This window comes from Pelophylax lessonae, assembly GCF_965119305.1.
Source record: "Pelophylax lessonae genome assembly, chromosome: 7".
NCBI lineage: Eukaryota > Metazoa > Chordata > Amphibia > Anura > Ranidae > Pelophylax > Pelophylax lessonae.
Window position 1 is genome coordinate 247,946,359 of NC_138774.1, and position 19,335 is coordinate 247,965,693.

Below are 19,335 nucleotides of genomic sequence, written 5' to 3' on the forward strand. Positions count from 1 at the left end.
GAATTTTTAAAAAAGTGCTCTCGATTTAAGATATCAGGCAGATAGCGATCACACGTCGTATGGTATTGAAAATAATACTTTCCAGGTTTGAACATGGCGTCTAGTCATTTCCTGTGAAGGAAGACTGTGGAGGGTTAGCGCATGCGCACTGAGGATGTTAAGGCGGGGCATTTGGATAGCATCGCTTTGCTGAAAAAGTCATTTGTCAGTCCTTGGAATTGAATCGTTCACCATGGCTGGCAGGACGCTGTCTGCTTGTTCCAGGTTCCTTCTGTCTCCTCTGCCTGTCAGGGCCGGATTCAGGCAACAGGTAGGGGTCACATTGAAGTACAGCCATTGCATTCCTTCTCCATGTATTTTCTTCTAGGGCTGCTAAATGCATTGTATATTTATAATGTTTCTCTATCGGAGCAGTAGTTTTATAGGAGGTGACATTAGAAATGCAATCTCTTTTTTATTTTCTGCTACAACAGCTGAAGTTTTCCCTTTATAGGCAATATAAAAAGAAAATGCATCACAAATATCATGCAGTCTGACACAAGCATTAAAGTGGAGTTCACACTTACTGTACCTGCACTGTACCCGCACTACCCATACTGTACCCGCACTGTACACATACTGTACCCGCACTACCCACACTGTACCCGCACTGTACCCGCACTGTACACATACTGTACCCGCACTGTACACATACTGTACCCATACTGTACCCGCACTACCCACACTGTACCCGCACTGTACCCGCACTACCCATACTGTACCCACACTGTACCCGCACTACCCATACTGTACCCGCACTGTACCCATACTGTACCCACACTACCCATACTGTACCCGCACTGTACCCGCACTGTATACATACTGTACCCACACTACCCATACTGTACCCGCACTGTACACACACTGTACCCATACTGTACCCGCACTGTACACATACTGTACCCGCACTACCCATACTGTACCCGCACTGTACACACACTGTACCCGCACTACCCGCACTGTACACACACTGTACCCGCACTGTACCCACACTGTACCCATACTGTACCCGCACTGTACCCATACTGTACCCGCACTGTACCCATACTGTACCCGCACTACCCATACTGTACCTGCACTACCCATACTGTACACATACTGTACCCGCACTACCCATACTGTACCCGCACTACCCATACTGTACCCATACTGTACACACTGTACCCGCACTGTACACATACTGTACCCGCACTACCCATACTGTACCCGCACTGTACACATTGTTGTGCGTTTTGGTATAAAATTTGACTATTTTTAATTTATTACTAAAAGGCGATGTCTGAACTATCAATAAAATTATGACGCAGTGCCTCCAGCCGATTACGGCAAATAATTTAATAACTAAGAAAAACCCAATCAATTTTGTTCAGACCTCCAATAATATACCACAACAATTTTCCTGAGCCCTTGGCGCTTACGGTGAATTCTTACCAATATATAAATATCTCCCAATTAAATTAATAAATATAATTTATTAAGATACGAGTATAATTATATATTTACATACAAAACTAAATTTACTGGTGATTAATATTCCACACACAATATCAAAATACGTTGCACAGATACAATGTGATTAGAATTAAATTTTTTTTTTTTAAACCAGACACAGAATTAAATATAACCCGATAAAAGTAAAATGAACTGTGAATTAAAATATTAAAAACAAAATGCCTGACCACTCTTAAGGCAGTTTCTCACTTTCCGCGGCCGTAGGAAAGAAAGGAACTTATCTTAAAGAGTCACACCCTATTATACCCAACACACTTAAATTCAGCCTTAACTCTAGACAAACACTTGAAATTCATAAAATCAATTGATTCAGTGAAAAGAAAAATTAACATATAGAGTTGCTCTACCCGATGTAAATGACCATATATGTATAATTTCAGACAATGTCATACAATTCCTATTATCTTGGGAGTAAATGGGTTAAATTATTAAGTCTATCTCTCACCACTCCTTCCAAGGAAAATGTTCAAAGTAAAGTAGTTCGTCTCTCAGCAGGAGATCAGCCAATGGGCAGTGGTCAAAATGGCAGCAGTCTTTTCCTGTGTCCTTCCTTAGGCGTGTTTTTTAGGATTTTTTTTTTTTCAGAGTCCCTTGTTTTTCCCGGGGTCCTTATTTATATGATCAGAAACTATTGATTGAAATGACCACTCCCCAACCAATATTGACTGTTTCTTCAGTGGTGGTTTTCAGAAGTGGGCAGTGACTAGTCGATTGTCACCTGCCCATTGGTTAACAGTTAGTTGCATCATTGCAAATGGGATTGTCCTATAATGTGATGTGGGAGTTGCTATAAACCATATATGAATTATATTTTTGGGGATTTGGTGATTTCTGCTTTTTATAACATTTCAATATTTTGATTCAAGATTATGTTTTCTGCTGGTAGTGTCATTATTAATAGCTGTATTCATTTCCTGTAGGAATAATTCCATAATCCTTGTGTAATATTCTTTAAGTACAAGAGATTTATAGGGATATCTCATGCTAGTGTAGTTTATATCATCATTGAGCATTATTTGTGATTTGGTGGGTGAGCCATCTCTATTGATGAATTATTCTAGTGAAACACTATCCCCTACATATAACAACAAAGTTCAATATATGGTGATAACTGGATACACACACACATGCACATACACACACAGATATATTAATACACGTGCGTGTACACACATACCCATACATATACACACACATATCCACACACGCACATGTACATATGTACCATACACATATACATGCATATACCTACACACCTACACGCACATATATACATACATGTGTATACATATATATATATATATATATATATATATATATATAACATATCTACATACACAGATGTACACATCCTAGTCACCATTTTGTTGAAGAGGCTTATGTATTCAGCTGAGTCAATACTATTGCGTCTTAAGAAGAGTTAGTTTTCACCCTAGAACAATGGGGACCGTCTATTGCTTTGTTTCTTCTGTTGAATAAGTTTCTTCTTCAAACTTTGATTTTCAGGTTTTTATCACCTTTCTTTGTACAAAACCTTGAGAATTGGGGACGTTTTTGTATGGCCAATTGTCTCTGACTAATTACACAAACCTGTCTGAATTTGCACTGTTGAAGGTTTGGTCAATACTATTGTGTGTGTGTGGCCAGTTTTTTTTTTTTTTTTTTTACAGAGGTTGATGTGTCAGGCTGAGGTCAGTGTAAGTGTCGCAAGTATATTTCATCATTTAATATTTTCATATATCGATAACCTGACATATCCCCCTTTTTGATTTGCATGTATGTCAGCATCATACAGGGAAATCAACTAATAGGCAGGTTATGGATCATTATGGTACATTCCACTGACGAGTCTGTATTGCTTTCGAGTGTAGGGCGTACTATTCCTTGATTTCAGGGGATATGCTGAGGTTTAAAACATTTTCCGGTGTAGGTCCTTGGATCCACACTTGTGCAAACTTTTTGGGTGATGATTCGTTTGTCAGTCAAGATGAATCCGGGTGCTTCTTGGACAAGTATTCCCGATGAAGGTCCTGGTCGGGCGATGAGGCCGGCCTGGCCTGGTAGACATATCCACAGCAGGATACCCAGGATGCTCCACATAGCAGGACTCCAGGACATTCTCGTGGGAAGGTCTCTCCTTCGGGATATCTGGTCCTCCTTCCTTGAGTGATCGCTGGCAGACAGGTTTCTGGTTTGATACATCAGATCATCATCAGGGCTTCCTGCTAGGGTCTGGTCGCTAGCACTTCCGATTACCAGTTTGGCTGTCATCTGGGGCATCATTATATACACTATAGTAGGTAAATAAACAGTTTTAGTATCAGATACATATATATAAAAATAGCCCTGTAAAGCAAAATGTGGATTCACCCTAATTCTTTTTCTGCCCTTATGATCTTTCCATAATCCAAGAGGAGTGCGTGGTTCAGTCTCCCAACAGCTGTAATTGTGATTTGGGATGGCAAGCACGCAATTGATTTATATGCACCCATCTCTCACTGATTTCACCATTCCGAGGGATGTGCAATTTATATGCTACGGGGGAAATCTTATCAGCTATGTTAAACGGACCTTTCCAAGATGGAAGGAATTTCCGTTCCTTGACCTGGTCTCTCGCAAAATTGTATAGGTAGACTTTGTCCCCAATCTCGTACTCCTTCTTGGTGGTTTTAAGGTCATAGTAGGTTTTAGCGCCAACTGCGGCTCTTTCAATGTTTCGCTGGGCAAAGGCAAAAGCATACTGTAAATGTTTTCGCAGATCCTCTATGTATTGGTGTGTTGTGGTGGCATTGACCAAATTGTGATCTGTAGTGCGGTACAATAAGTGCTGGGGCAATACCATCTGCCTTCCGGTCATGAGTTCGAAAGGGGACATTTTTGTGACCGTACTCGGAGTTGCCCTTAAGGCCATCAAGACTAGGGGAAGTTTAACATCCCAGTCTTTGCCTGTCTCCTTAACAAATTTCTTTAGGATGTTGACAATTGTCTGATTGTACCGTTCTACTCCACCACTAGAGGAGGGCCGATATGCGATATGCAATTTCCTTTTCACGCCCAATATTTTCCACAGTTTGGTCATCACTTCACTAGTGAAATGTGAACCCCTATCGGATTCTATCCTCTGGGGTAGACCAAACCGTGAAAAAATGTGATTAATTAATAAGGCAGCGCATGTATCAGAGCTATTGTTTGGCGCTGGAATACATTCAACATACTTGGTAAATAAACATGTAACGGTTAACATATACCGATTCCCTCGTGAAGATTTAGTGACAGGTCCAATGAAGTCCATTTGAAGGTCTGACCAAGGCATACAGATCCCCCTTTTCTGAAGGGGGGCCCGATGGGTTGGTGAAGCCGGTTGAAATTGGGGACATATTAAACAGCCTTGGCAGTATGCCTTCACATCACGCAGCATATGAGGCCAGTAGGCATAATCCCGAAGGATCTCATAGGTGATCTTCTCCCCACGATGCCCGGCAGTGGGAGCGTCATGGGCGTGTTGCAACATTAACCCTCTAAATTTAAGTGGAACTACCCATTGTTGGATACTCCCTTTTGATGTGCGTATCAACAATCCCTGATGCAATGCAAACTGGGATTTGGACTTCATTAAAATGCGTAAATCCTCTTTACCGGTACCATCCCCTTGGCTAATGGGATTTTGGTCAGAATTTTCTAGGTGTCTATAAAATAAGCCAATTATTGGGTCTTCTTTTTGAGCTGTAATTAAATCTTCACTGGGGGCATCATGACTCCATTGTAACACATTTGCATCTTTGCTCACCCCGGCTTGTTGTCTAGTTACAGCTTCTAACTGTACTGCCCCCAAAAATTTATCAATATCTAGTGATTCACCTGTTATGGCCCCTTCTTTGGCCAGGGAATCAGCCAGATCATTACCTTCCTTCTCGGCACCTAGGACTTTAGAGTGGCCCTTGGTCTTCTTAAAATACAAGGTGATGTCATTTTCCCTTACCAGCTGGTCTATTTGGCAAAATAACCTACCATGTTTAACGGGTTTTTGGTTGCTTTTTAGCATGTGGTTCCTTTTCCACCTAGGAAGATATTCAACAAAACTGTTCCTAACATAATTGGAATCGGTGATGATGGAAAATTCTTTTAGGTTATATTCTATGGCCATCTCGACAGCTTTTAGAATGGCAGCGAGTTCAGCAACTTGGCTGCTTTTGGATCCAAGCTTGTATCCCACAGAGGTTGGGGCTACACCTTGGGTCCATACAATCCCAATACCTGCCACTAGTTGGAGCTGTTCTCCATCCTTATGATGATAGGCGCAACCATCTACATATACACACGGCAACCGTTTACAGTACTCTTCATCATAAACTTTATAGGGAGACAACAGTTGTTCTTCCAAAAAGTCAGCGTCCGGGTCTCCCTTACTGGGATTGGTGGCTGAACAGTCATGGAGCTCAGCAAGGCCCTGGGCTACTGGACTTTTCTTGTTCTGTTTATAACGAACTTCCAGAGGCCATCCTTGCAAGGACAAAGTCCAAGCAGTGATGCGGCTATTAGACACATTTCCATCCCTGATACGTTCACTTTGTAAATACTGTAAAGGTTGGTGTGCGGTCTCAACAATAATTCTTTCACCTTGAATATAACTGCGGAAATTCTGTAATGCCCACACCGTGGATAATAAAGCCTTTTCGCAGTCTGTAAACTTCATCTCTACTGGGGACAATGTTTTGCTAGCGTAAGCAATAACCTTACTGACATTCTCTTGTTTCTGGTAAAGAACAGAACTCATACTTACCTGCGTGTACCCTGTCTCAAGATAAAAGGGTTTACCTCCTTCTGGATATGCAAGGCAAGGAGCCTGGGTCAGACGAACCTTCATTTCCTTTACAGCGTCTTCCTGTTCCTTACCCCACGACCATCCAATGTCTTTCTTTAGCAGATGAAGAAGCGGTTTGCTTATTTCGGCGTAGTTGTCAATGAACTTACGGGAATAGTTTACCATCCCTAGAAACGATCTCAACTCTTTCAGATTAGTAGGGACCTTACAGTTTAGCACAGCCTCAACCTTTTTCTTTTGGGGATTTAGACCTTCCGAAGTAACTTCATGGCCTAAGAAATTTACACGTGTGCGACACCACTGGGCTTTTTGTAGAGACAATTTCGCCCCGGCTGATCTTAACTGGCCTAGGACATGTCGCAGTTCTGTAAGGTGTTTGGTCATGTCAGTACTCTTGATTAGGATGTCATCAACATACGCCAGTGTTCCTCGCTCTAGGGCATCTGGCATAGCCTTATGCATAAACACAGCGAATTCATGGCCAGAATTGATAAACCCAAAAGGCATACGAACCCAACAGAACTGCTGGTTCCCAAAACTGAAAGCTAGTTTATACTGGTCTTCTTCACTGACTTTAATGGTCCAGTAACCTTGGGCACAATCAAGGGCTGTGAATACCTGGGACCCTTGGAGTTGGGCAAGACACTGGTCTATGTATGGTACAGGCCATCCTGACATGTAAACACGCTTGTTTAGTTGTCGGAGGTCAGCGCACAAGCGCCACTGTCCATTGGGTTTCAAAACACCCAGGATGGGGTGATTATAGGAGCTGTGGATGGGCCTAATTATACCCCGTTCATTTAGCTTCCTAATAATCTCGGCTAGAGACTCATAGGAGGCCAAAGGAAGTCTATATTGTTTGACGAACACTGGTGGGGCCTTTGGGTCAGTCTGGATTCTGGCGAAGTGGAGTTCGGTACTCCCACAATCGTAAGAATCCTTGGCAAAGATCTCCTGGAATTCAAAGAGGAGTTCGCGGAGCAATTGTCGCTCGAGATCATTGGAGCATGCATCTGCTAGTGCTATTATCTCTTCAACTATCTCTTTGAATCCAGGAAAGCTTTCAGGCTGCCCTATCTCATATGCCTCTTCAAGTCTGGTGGTTAAATCACTAGGTGTATATCGGGCACTTTCCTCCCATTCATGTCCTTTGGGGCACTCTTGTTCTTTAATCGGTTGATCAAAGACAAGGGATGTCTCTTCAATTCTACAGGTACCATCCTTAGAATCAAAGGGATAAATGGACTCAATGGTGAACATACCTTCGGGTAAAGAATTGAACGATTGTTCAACTAATTGCTCCTCAGATAAATATTCCTCAGGTATGAGTCCAATCACTTGGTTAGTGACCCCAAATGTGTAATACCCCGTTTCTACCGCAAGACCGATAATGGTGTCCTTGGGTAGGCTAAGGTCCTGATTTGAGAGGTTGTGTATGTAGATGTATATAGGGGATTGATGCGTGTTGATCAGAGGCGTGTGGGTAATTTTTAGTCCTTCCCCCTGCATTCTCTGGGATATGCATACTAGCGCATCTGACCCTTTTAATCTTTGTCCCCTTTTTATTTTTACGGGGAGTACAAAATTATTTCTGCCTTTGGGCACGATAATTTCTTGGGCTACCTGAACCTCAACAGCATAAGGCATCTGCTGTTGGAATTTCAGGGCTAAATTTACATCCTGGTATCCCTCAGGGACCCCCTTTAGTCGACTCCATAAACAGTCATTGATTAAGTCGACTTGAGTGGCAAACCGATGCAGTAAGTCGTTGCCGATATATATTTGGTTTTGGGGATTGTCCAAGACTATGAACACGTGAGTGGTTGTCTTATTACCTATGGTAATGTTTAACAGGCATCTAGCAATGGAATTATAATCCTCCGAATCATCAATGGCGTCTGAAATCCAATGACGTTGAGGAGTGGATAAATGGATCATTTCTATCTCAGTCATATGTTTTAAGAGCCCATGGCTCACAAAGCTATGCTCTTGCTTTAAATCAAGTTTGGCATATTTTGACCTACTAAGACCATTTATCTGGATAGGGATAAATAGATCACTGCTAACCCTTTCCACTCCTGTTAGGAACTGAGCGTGGTTTCCCCCTTTCCTAATTTTATTCTCCTGATGGAAAGACATGGTCAGTACATTATCTAGGAGGGAGATCTCTTTTATTTTATCACAGGGGATTTTAAACACATGGTCATCTCCTCCCACTTCAAGGCTTTTGTGGTCAGGTTGGATGACTGTTACATCAGGTAATTGACTATTTCTGAAATGAACTTCCAGGGAACCAGGCCTTTCTTCCACCAGGTGGCAGTGTTGCCGGGAATGGGGAGTCTGAAGTCTCTCATATTTAATTGGTGTATTGACTTGGGACCACAATACCTTGTTCACACAATCAACAATAGTGTTGAGCCTTTTAAGAAGGTCTATTCCAATGATCATGTGATGGTGTGGGAGAGTGGCAATAATAACAGGGTGCCTAAGTTCCTTATTACCTAATTTAAGTTTAAGCCAGGCAGTACCCCTAACTTCTAGTGGTTCTCCACCTACCCCTACCAGGGAACAATCAAAGCTCCTAAGTTTTGGTTTCTTGGGCATTGAGTTTGTTACTCGATTAAAATGTTCCTCTGACAGGATTGTGGCTTGGGACCCAGTGTCAATTAGGCCTAAAATTGGGTGATCACTGGCATCCTGTATTTTCACCGTAGTGAAATATCTCCCATCAGATTCGTTCAACTCACACATGAAATTGGCATGGTTGAAGATCTGGGAACCTGTCAATAATTTACAATCAGCATTGATCTCACCACACGTCACAGATTCTGTGCGCTTATTATTCCTTCTGGTTTGCCTGTTGGACTTCCTCAAGACGGAAGCGCAATGAGTGGGGTGCGCTCCGTCAGACTGGTCATTTATGACTATCCCCAATGGCTCGGCTAGGTTAGAGGGGTTAAGTGAACACTGCAAGGCAGGAGGGGAATTAACAACCAACATTTGATCCTCCCTGGCCCTATGACTATGTTTCTCAATTGTGGGCACATCAGGGGTAGAGCATGCGCCCCCTTTTGCTGCATACAGTGTTATCCCCTCTGGGCCTATCGGGGGGAGGTCTATGCATTCTGTGACCTTTGGTTGGTCACAGGAGTTGCCCCTAAAAAAGATGGGTTGTTAGATTGGGTGTTCATGAATTGTGTCATTTGTCCGACCATTTGATTCACCTGCTCCTCAATTTGTCCTATACGTTGGTTGAGGGTATTTTGGTACGTTGCCCTATTTTGTCTGACCCTATTACGTTCCGGATGGGACTGGGTAGATGTCTCAGACTCATAACCACTCCTCAGGCCCCGATGCTGGGAACTCTCTCTCGGAGGTCCCTGTATTTCTCCTTGACCTTGGGGAACTTGGGGAACTGCACCAATCCGGGGTGCTCCCTCTCGTTCCTGGTCAGGAGGCGACCTATGGTCATTGTGGTTCTCAATAATATTAGGGTTTCTCATGAAGTTTGGGTCCTGGTTAAAGTTGGGGTTTCTGCCAAATCTGTTGTATCTACGGAAGTTGGGGTTTCTTTGGAATCTGGGATACCCATGGAAATTGGGGTCTCTGTGAAAGTTGGAGTATCTATTAAAATTGGAGTTTCTGTCAAAGGGGGGGTACCTATTAAAATCGGGATCCCTATTGAAATTGGAGTCTCGATTGAAATCAGGTTGGAACCCCTGGGAATATTCCCTCTTGCCCTTTCTGTGTTGTGGACCCCTTTCACTTTCACTACTGTACCCACGTGGCCTCTGTCTGTCCCTCACCGTTGGCTGGAGTCGTGGTGCGACTCCGGGAGGTCTACTGGGCCTTCCATCTCGGACTGCCTCTGCATAAGATTTTCTCTCTGTCTGTTCACCCGAAGGTTGAGGGGGCATGGTAGTGGCCGCTACTATTTTAGGGTTCTGCTGGGCCTCTCTTTTTACCCCACTTTCACTGGACTGTTGGATTGAGAAAAGGTAGTCACTCTCCCTTACTAACCAATCCAGGGAGCGTCCTTTCCTAAAGTCTTGTGCAAGACCTAATTTTATATAAGCAGGTAATGCTTCATAAAATAAGGTCTTGAATTCAGACTGATCAGGATTGGGATCCTTTTCAGCCAGAAAATAGGCATTTTTCAGTAATGCCAGAAACTCTGTAGGGCTCTGATTATGACCACATTTTAGATTATAGGCCGCAGCCTTGGCAGACGTTGTAGTTTTATATGGTCCAAACTCCATTTGACACCTATGTTTAACCTCCTTCCACGACTGACCATACAGGGTTTTTAACGAATCAAAGAATTGTCTGTTTTTACTTTCAAATACCCAAGGTAGCAAATCAATTTTTGTACGATCGTCCTCAATGCCTAAGATTTCTAAGGTACGTTCGTATGTTCCTAGATGGTCAGTGATGGCGGGGGATCCTTTCTTAGAAAAGACAGGAACAGTTTCTTTTAAAAATCGGATGATTTTGGGGGTGTCATATCTTTTAAAAAGGACCCTGGGCCTCCTTTCCTGTTTATATGAAGCCCTATCCATTTCCTCATCTGTATACTCTGGGGAGTACCTTTGAAGCCTAGGGGGTGACCCATACTCAGACTCTGATTGGCTATACCTTACCTGTCTCTCCCGCTGATATGGAGATCCCCCTCTTTTTATTTCCTGTTCACGATTATCACCCAGATGCATTAATTCGTGATTTATCATGGATGTTAAATCTCCTATCCGTTTCTCCAATACTTTCTGCTCTGATCTTAGAATCTCAATTTCTGCGTTGTTTGTTTCATCCTCAGTAATAGAGTTATGTTTCTTAGGGGTTTCTTTTTCTTGTCTATAAGATTCTATTTCTTGTTTAAGTGTTTGATATTTTTCTTTTAGCTTCCTAAATTGGACACGGGTTTCCTCATATAGGGTTTTACTATTTTGAACCTGGATAAGTAATTCCTCCTCAATTCCCTTAGATTGGTTAATTCTAGTCTCAGCCCATTGGAGTTTTTCTAAAAGGGATCCTATGTCTTGGTTTTTGTTTATCAAGAGGGAGCGGGTTTCCAATAATTCTTTCTTTAGGGCGGGCATTTGTGTGATAAATTCATTACACAAAAACCACAGAGTAGGCCATGTTTTCATAATGAGACGATCTTGGACCTTCGTGTCCTTCTCATTAGCATAGGCCCTTATAAGTTGGTAAACCCGGCCGCCTTCAATAAACAAATTATCAGTTAAACTCTGAGCTTGCTCTTTTTCATCCTTGACATACTTGTCTAAACTGCATCCTATGTTTAATCTTCTACGAAGGTGTTCAACTATTCCATAATCAACAAATTTATGTAATGTTTCTCGATTTTTATCAGTATCTTTAGCGGGGGTAGTGGCCATTGTTGGGATGGTTTCACCTTCCTGGCTGTGCCTAGATGGACTTGATTCACTGTGATTTCCTGCCATGCTAGGACAATAGATATTTTTGACAATGTATGTGGACAATCACCAGTATGTTTTGTTATATGGTAAGATTTCCTTATAAGCGATCTCAGCACGTGCCTCCAATTAATATGTTGTGCGTTTTGGTATAAAATTTGACTATTTTTAATTTATTACTAAAAGGCGATGTCTGAACTATCAATAAAATTATGACGCAGTGCCTCCAGCCGATTACGGCAAATAATTTAATAACTAAGAAAAACCCAATCAATTTTGTTCAGACCTCCAATAATATACCACAACAATTTTCCTGAGCCCTTGGCGCTTACGGTGAATTCTTACCAATATATAAATATCTCCCAATTAAATTAATAAATATAATTTATTAAGATACGAGTATAATTATATATTTACATACAAAACTAAATTTACTGGTGATTAATATTCCACACACAATATCAAAATACGTTGCACAGATACAATGTGATTAGAATTAAATTTTTTTTTTTTAAACCAGACACAGAATTAAATATAACCCGATAAAAGTAAAATGAACTGTGAATTAAAATATTAAAAACAAAATGCCTGACCACTCTTAAGGCAGTTTCTCACTTTCCGCGGCCGTAGGAAAGAAAGGAACTTATCTTAAAGAGTCACACCCTATTATACCCAACACACTTAAATTCAGCCTTAACTCTAGACAAACACTTGAAATTCATAAAATCAATTGATTCAGTGAAAAGAAAAATTAACATATAGAGTTGCTCTACCCGATGTAAATGACCATATATGTATAATTTCAGACAATGTCATACAATTCCTATTATCTTGGGAGTAAATGGGTTAAATTATTAAGTCTATCTCTCACCACTCCTTCCAAGGAAAATGTTCAAAGTAAAGTAGTTCGTCTCTCAGCAGGAGATCAGCCAATGGGCAGTGGTCAAAATGGCAGCAGTCTTTTCCTGTGTCCTTCCTTAGGCGTGTTTTTTAGGATTTTTTTTTTTTCAGAGTCCCTTGTTTTTCCCGGGGTCCTTATTTATATGATCAGAAACTATTGATTGAAATGACCACTCCCCAACCAATATTGACTGTTTCTTCAGTGGTGGTTTTCAGAAGTGGGCAGTGACTAGTCGATTGTCACCTGCCCATTGGTTAACAGTTAGTTGCATCATTGCAAATGGGATTGTCCTATAATGTGATGTGGGAGTTGCTATAAACCATATATGAATTATATTTTTGGGGATTTGGTGATTTCTGCTTTTTATAACATTTCAATATTTTGATTCAAGATTATGTTTTCTGCTGGTAGTGTCATTATTAATAGCTGTATTCATTTCCTGTAGGAATAATTCCATAATCCTTGTGTAATATTCTTTAAGTACAAGAGATTTATAGGGATATCTCATGCTAGTGTAGTTTATATCATCATTGAGCATTATTTGTGATTTGGTGGGTGAGCCATCTCTATTGATGAATTATTCTAGTGAAACACTATCCCCTACATATAACAACAAAGTTCAATATATGGTGATAACTGGATACACACACACATGCACATACACACACAGATATATTAATACACGTGCGTGTACACACATACCCATACATATACACACACATATCCACACACGCACATGTACATATGTACCATACACATATACATGCATATACCTACACACCTACACGCACATATATACATACATGTGTATACATATATATATATATATATATATATATATATAAACATATCTACATACACAGATGTACACATCCTAGTCACCATTTTGTTGAAGAGGCTTATGTATTCAGCTGAGTCAATACTATTGCGTCTTAAGAAGAGTTAGTTTTCACCCTAGAACAATGGGGACCGTCTATTGCTTTGTTTCTTCTGTTGAATAAGTTTCTTCTTCAAACTTTGATTTTCAGGTTTTTATCACCTTTCTTTGTACAAAACCTTGAGAATTGGGGACGTTTTTGTATGGCCAATTGTCTCTGACTAATTACACAAACCTGTCTGAATTTGCACTGTTGAAGGTTTGGTCAATACTATTGTGTGTGTGTGGCCAGTTTTTTTTTTTTTTTTTTTACAGAGGTTGATGTGTCAGGCTGAGGTCAGTGTAAGTGTCGCAAGTATATTTCATCATTTAATATTTTCATATATCGATAACCTGACAACATACTGTACACGCACTACCCACACTGTACCCACACTACACATACTGTACCCGCACTACCCATACTGTACCCGCACTGTACACATACTGTACCCGCACTGTACACACACTGTACCCGCACTACCCATACTGTACCCGCACTGTACACACACTGTACCCGCACTACCCATACTGTACCCGCACTACCCATACTGTACCCGCACTGTACACATACTGTACCCGCACTGTACACATACTGTACCCGCACTGTACACATACTGTACCCGCACTACCCATACTGTACCCGCACTACCCATACTGTACCCGCACTACCCATACTGTACCCGCACTGTACACATACTGTACCCGCACTACCCATACTGTACCCGCACTGTACACACACTGTACCCGCACTGTACACACACTGTACCCGCACTGTACACACACTGTACCCGCACTGTACCCATACTGTACCCGCACTACCCATACTGTACCTGCACTACCCATACTGTACACATACTGTACCCGCACTACCCATACTGTACCTGCACTACCCATACTGTACACATACTGTACCCGCACTACCCATACTGTACCTGCACTACCCATACTGTACACATACTGTACCCGCACTACCCATAATGTACACATACTGTACCCGCACTACCCACACTGTACCCACACTGTAGCTGCTGACTTTTAATATTAGGAGACTTACCTGTCCTGGAGTCCAGCGATGTCAGCACCGCAGCCGATGTTTCTATCAGCTGTCGGGTGCTGCCGCCGCCATGGTCGGTAAGGGAACCTGGCAGCGAAGCCTTGCGGCTTCACGGGCGGATCCCTACTGCGTATGCGCGCTGCGCATTCAGATTGGCTCGGCGGCGGGGGAAGGAGAAGGGGGCCGAACTTCTGAGGGACAGCGCCGTCTCCCGGAAGTGGGAAGAGTACCTGTCAAAAACAGGTACCCTAATATAAAAGGAAGAGAGGGAATCCGCGCTAATGAAAGGAATTAGAAAAGATGGCTGCAGCCCACTTCAAGATATAGCCCTAAAACGGGATATATGGTAAATGTTTGAAGGGGTATGTGAAGTGATTGGCGCTGCCTGTGTTATGCCAGTAAAGGTGTAATATATAAATAGAGTGTTATTCAAAGTACAATAACCACATATAATTCACAAGTAAAATGAAATAGATAGTATCACTTATATCGCATATACACAAATAATATATCATGTGCAATAAAGTGGCAAGTGATAAAGAGAGATAGAGATATATATATATATATATATATATATAATAACCAAATAGATAATAGTAATAAACATATCGAAGTGGCTCAAAGTGCTAAGTGGTGGTGAAAAGTTAATCAGGTAGGGGTTGAATAAATAATCAAATAATAATAAAAAAGTGAATGTTGTGAGAAAATAATATAAATAGAATGTAAACAAATAAGGTGCAAATGCTAAAGCATACAGGTGTTGAGGTGACAGGTATAATCAATGGCAAACAAAAGGCCATAGATATGTGATGGGTAGGAAAGTGCGCTGATTCGGATTAGGGTGTGCTGCTACCTTAGAGTGAAATATATAGAATGTGTAAAAAATCAGTTGCGCTAACCCAAATACATATATACAACATACAAAAATGGTGTAAACAAATCACTTATAACTAAGTAAATATTGAAAACAGTACAGATCGTGCTAACAAAATAGTTCGAAATGTGGCTAGTGAATCACCAATGTGCAATGAACGTCCATGTTAATTAAATCAAAAGTCCATAGGTAAAGGTGCAAATATGGTGACATAAACTTCAAGCTCTGGAAGATGTGAACGGTGATTGGAAGGTGCAGAGTCCCACCACCAGCTTAGCCTCTTACCAAAAGCTGAACGTTAAGGGCATAAGTAAATGTGACCGCTCCAGGGGTCATGCAGCTTGTGGAGGAATTCCCAAAAAAACTCAGAAGGCACTCTAACACACTCGTGCTCCCTAGACTCTTACCGGACAAAGCCAAACAAGGAGCCTGGAATAATGATGATAGGTGACCCTGCCGGGAATTACTGGACTCTGGATGGCTGCTGTGGTTACTTGTGTCCGAGAGGAACAGACCCAAACAGAGGGACAGCCTTAATGCAGACATGAGGAACAGGTTAACTAGACACAAGAAGTTACAGCAGCCATCCAGAGTCCAGTCGCTTCTGGCAGGATCGTCTACCATCAGGCTTTCTGTTTGGGTCCTTGGGTACATACTGTACCCGCACTGTACACATACTGTACCCGCACTACCCATACTGTACCCGCACTGTACACATACTGTACCCGCACTACCCATACTGTACCCGCACTGTACACACACTGTACCCGCACTGTACACACACTGTACCCATACTGTACCCGCACTACCCATACTGTACCCGCACTACCCATACTGTACCCGCACTGTACACACACTGTACCCGCACTGTACACATACTGTACCCATACTGTACCCGCACTACCCATACTGTACCCGCACTACCCATACTGTACCCGCACTGTACACACACTGTACCCGCACTGTACCCATACTGTACCCGCACTGTACACATACTGTACCTGCACTACCCACACTGTACCCAAAACAGTGTACCCGAACAGACCCAAACAGAGGAACAGCCTTAATGCAGACATGAGGAACAGGTTAACTAGACACAAGAAGTTACAGCAGCCATCCAGAGTCCAGTCGCTTCTGGCAGGATCGTCTACCATCAGGCTTTCTGTTTGGGTCTGTTCCTCTCGGACACAAGTAACCACAGCAGCCATCCAGAGTCCAGTAATTCCCGGCAGGGTCACCTATCATCATTATTCTAGGCTCCTTGTTTGGCTTTGTCCGGTAAGAGTCTAGGGAGCACGAGTGTGTTAGAGTGCCTTCTGAGTTTTTTTGGGAATTCCTTCACAAGCTGCATGACCCCTGGAGCGGTCACATTTACTTATGCCCTTAACGTTCAGCTTTTGGTAAGAGGCTAAGCTGGTGGTGGGACTCTGCACCTTCCAATCACCGTTCACATCTTCCAGAGCTTGAAGTTTATGTCACCATATTTGCACCTTTACCTATGGACTTTTGATTTAATTAACATGGACGTTCATTGCACATTGGTGATTCACTAGCCACATTTCGGACTATTTTGTTAGCACGATCTGTACTGTTTTCAATATTTACTTAGTTATAAGTGATTTGTTTACACCATTTTTGTATGTTGTATAAAAGGCCATAGATAATTGTGGAAATACTGAGTCCACAGGTAAGTGGCTCAGCATAAAAATAAAAAAAATAAATTAAAGTGCTGGATCAATAGGTGGTACAATTAATAATTAAAAGGTAAAAAAGTCCATAGGCAATTAATAAGTGCAAAGTCCAAAAAACTATGTATTTTATAAGGTGCTCTCTTGAGATGATTCGGAGTGGATGTGCGGGTGAGGAATCCTGTGCTCCCCTCTCAATATGGCCTGCGCTTACCAGAGCTAAGTACCCCTACAGGGCTGGACAGCTTTTGGATAATGGGGGTTCATTCCCATGTAGCAGGGGTCCAGGACCCTGGTCACCTTAGCTGTGGTCCTCCTCTCCGATCAATTCTCAGGGGTATAATGTGGACTCCTAAGCATCAGTGGACATCAGTGTTCCAAGGGTAATGTAAGGTAATCCCAGGTCATGTGTAAAGGAAGAAGCTTCATATATGGCGCTTTTCCACTGCATGGAACCGAACGGTTCGGCTCGCTTTTTTGCTTTTCCACTGCTGGTACCGCATGGTACGGTGTAGGAACGGTTCGGTACGGTACAGTACGGCGGCGCTTTTCCACTGAATGGAACCGAACGGTACGGCTCTCAAAAACAGTACCACCTCGATTGTGGTTCCAACAGGTACCATATCCCACAATCCTTTGCATGCAGTCACTACTAGCCACCGATTGGTCAGAGAATCCCACCCACCCCGTTGTTATCCCACCCACTTAACTTTAGTACTACTTTAGTGGAAAAGCAAACCGTACCGTACCGAACCGTTCCAACACCGTACCATGCGGTACCAGCAGTGGAAAAGCAAACCGGGCCAAGCAGGGCCGAGTAGAGCCGAGCCGGTACTTGCAGTGGAAAAGTGCCAATAGTGAAGTATTGCTAATTTAAAAGTTTCCTTTATTAAATAAAAACACCAGGTACTCCCATTACTAGTAGATCATCAGACAAATCTGTATTAGGAGCCGCAACTTTCTCGTATGGAGGTGTGTATCCGGAACGCCGTGTGCTCCAACCGCCGGATGTGCTTTCCAGACCAACAAATTACGTGGTTACGCTCTCATCGCGTTTCGTCACAATGACGTCATCAGGAGTAGCGTCACGCAAGTGTTACCTTAATTAATAATTTTTTGCTATTCGCACAATTATCTATGGCCTTTTGTTTGCCATTGATAATACCTGTCACCTCAACACCTGTATGCTTTAGCATTTGCACCTTATTCATTTACATTCTATTTATATTATTTTTTCACAACATTTACTTTTTTTATTATTATTTGATTATTTATTTAACCCCTACCTGATTAACTTTTCACCACCACTTAGCACTTTGAGCCACTTCAATATATTTATTACTGTTATCTATTTGGTTATATATATATATATATATATATATATATATATATATATATATATATATATATATATATATATATATATATATATATAGTAAGGGATTAGCTCGGTGGCGGGTGTGGATGACCCCTTGGGGGGTGCGTTTTCCCAGAGAGGTAGCCGACAAGTGCTTGCAAACAAACAGTGTGGTTTATTAAATGGTGTTTTCTTCACCAGGCTGTATGCAGCAAAACATCCAAAATAAAATAAAACAGAAAATAAATCCTTGCCTCTGTGGGCGGCTACCTTCTCACAACTGGAACCTGCCTAAGTATCTGTCTCCAACCTACCGTCGGGCAGACTTCCTTGTCCTACAGCGGACACTCAATAGTCCTTTTATAATAGCTTCACAGGGCAACACAGTCCTTTGTTTCTTTCACATCAACAGTTCGTCTTCTCACCTTTGAGACGATTTCACCCTTGGTTACCGTCCCGGGCACACATCACTCCGGGGGGTCTTCTCCCAGGCCCACACATCCTGTCGGGAGGCACACGCTGACTGTCCTCCTGCTCCCAGCCCACATGGCTTCAGGATGCAGCTTCTGGAGGCAGCAAACAATAGGAATTTCTCTGAACAAATTATAGAGCCTTAACTCCCTCATTCTGAACAGGTGAAGGCCTTTCAACTTCCTGCTGGCTAGCTCTGTAGCCAACACCCTAAATTAATTAATGGACTTTCTAAATCAGGTAGAAATGTATCTCCTTCCTGT

General features: G+C 42.1%; 1 protein-coding gene across 2 annotated transcripts in view; it reads left to right on the forward strand.

Annotated features, from left to right (window-relative positions):
* Window positions 1–162: 162 nt before the first annotated feature.
* IDH3G (isocitrate dehydrogenase (NAD(+)) 3 non-catalytic subunit gamma) overlaps window positions 163–19,335 on the forward strand; it is a 181,799-nt gene continuing 162,626 nt past the window's right edge. For both annotated transcript variants that reach the window (XM_082262622.1, XM_082262623.1), the window contains exon 1: window positions 163–310. In XM_082262622.1, the coding sequence (XP_082118748.1) occupies window positions 233–310 (78 nt within the window). In that variant the 5' untranslated portion in view covers window positions 163–232. The remainder of the gene's footprint in view (window positions 311–19,335) is intronic.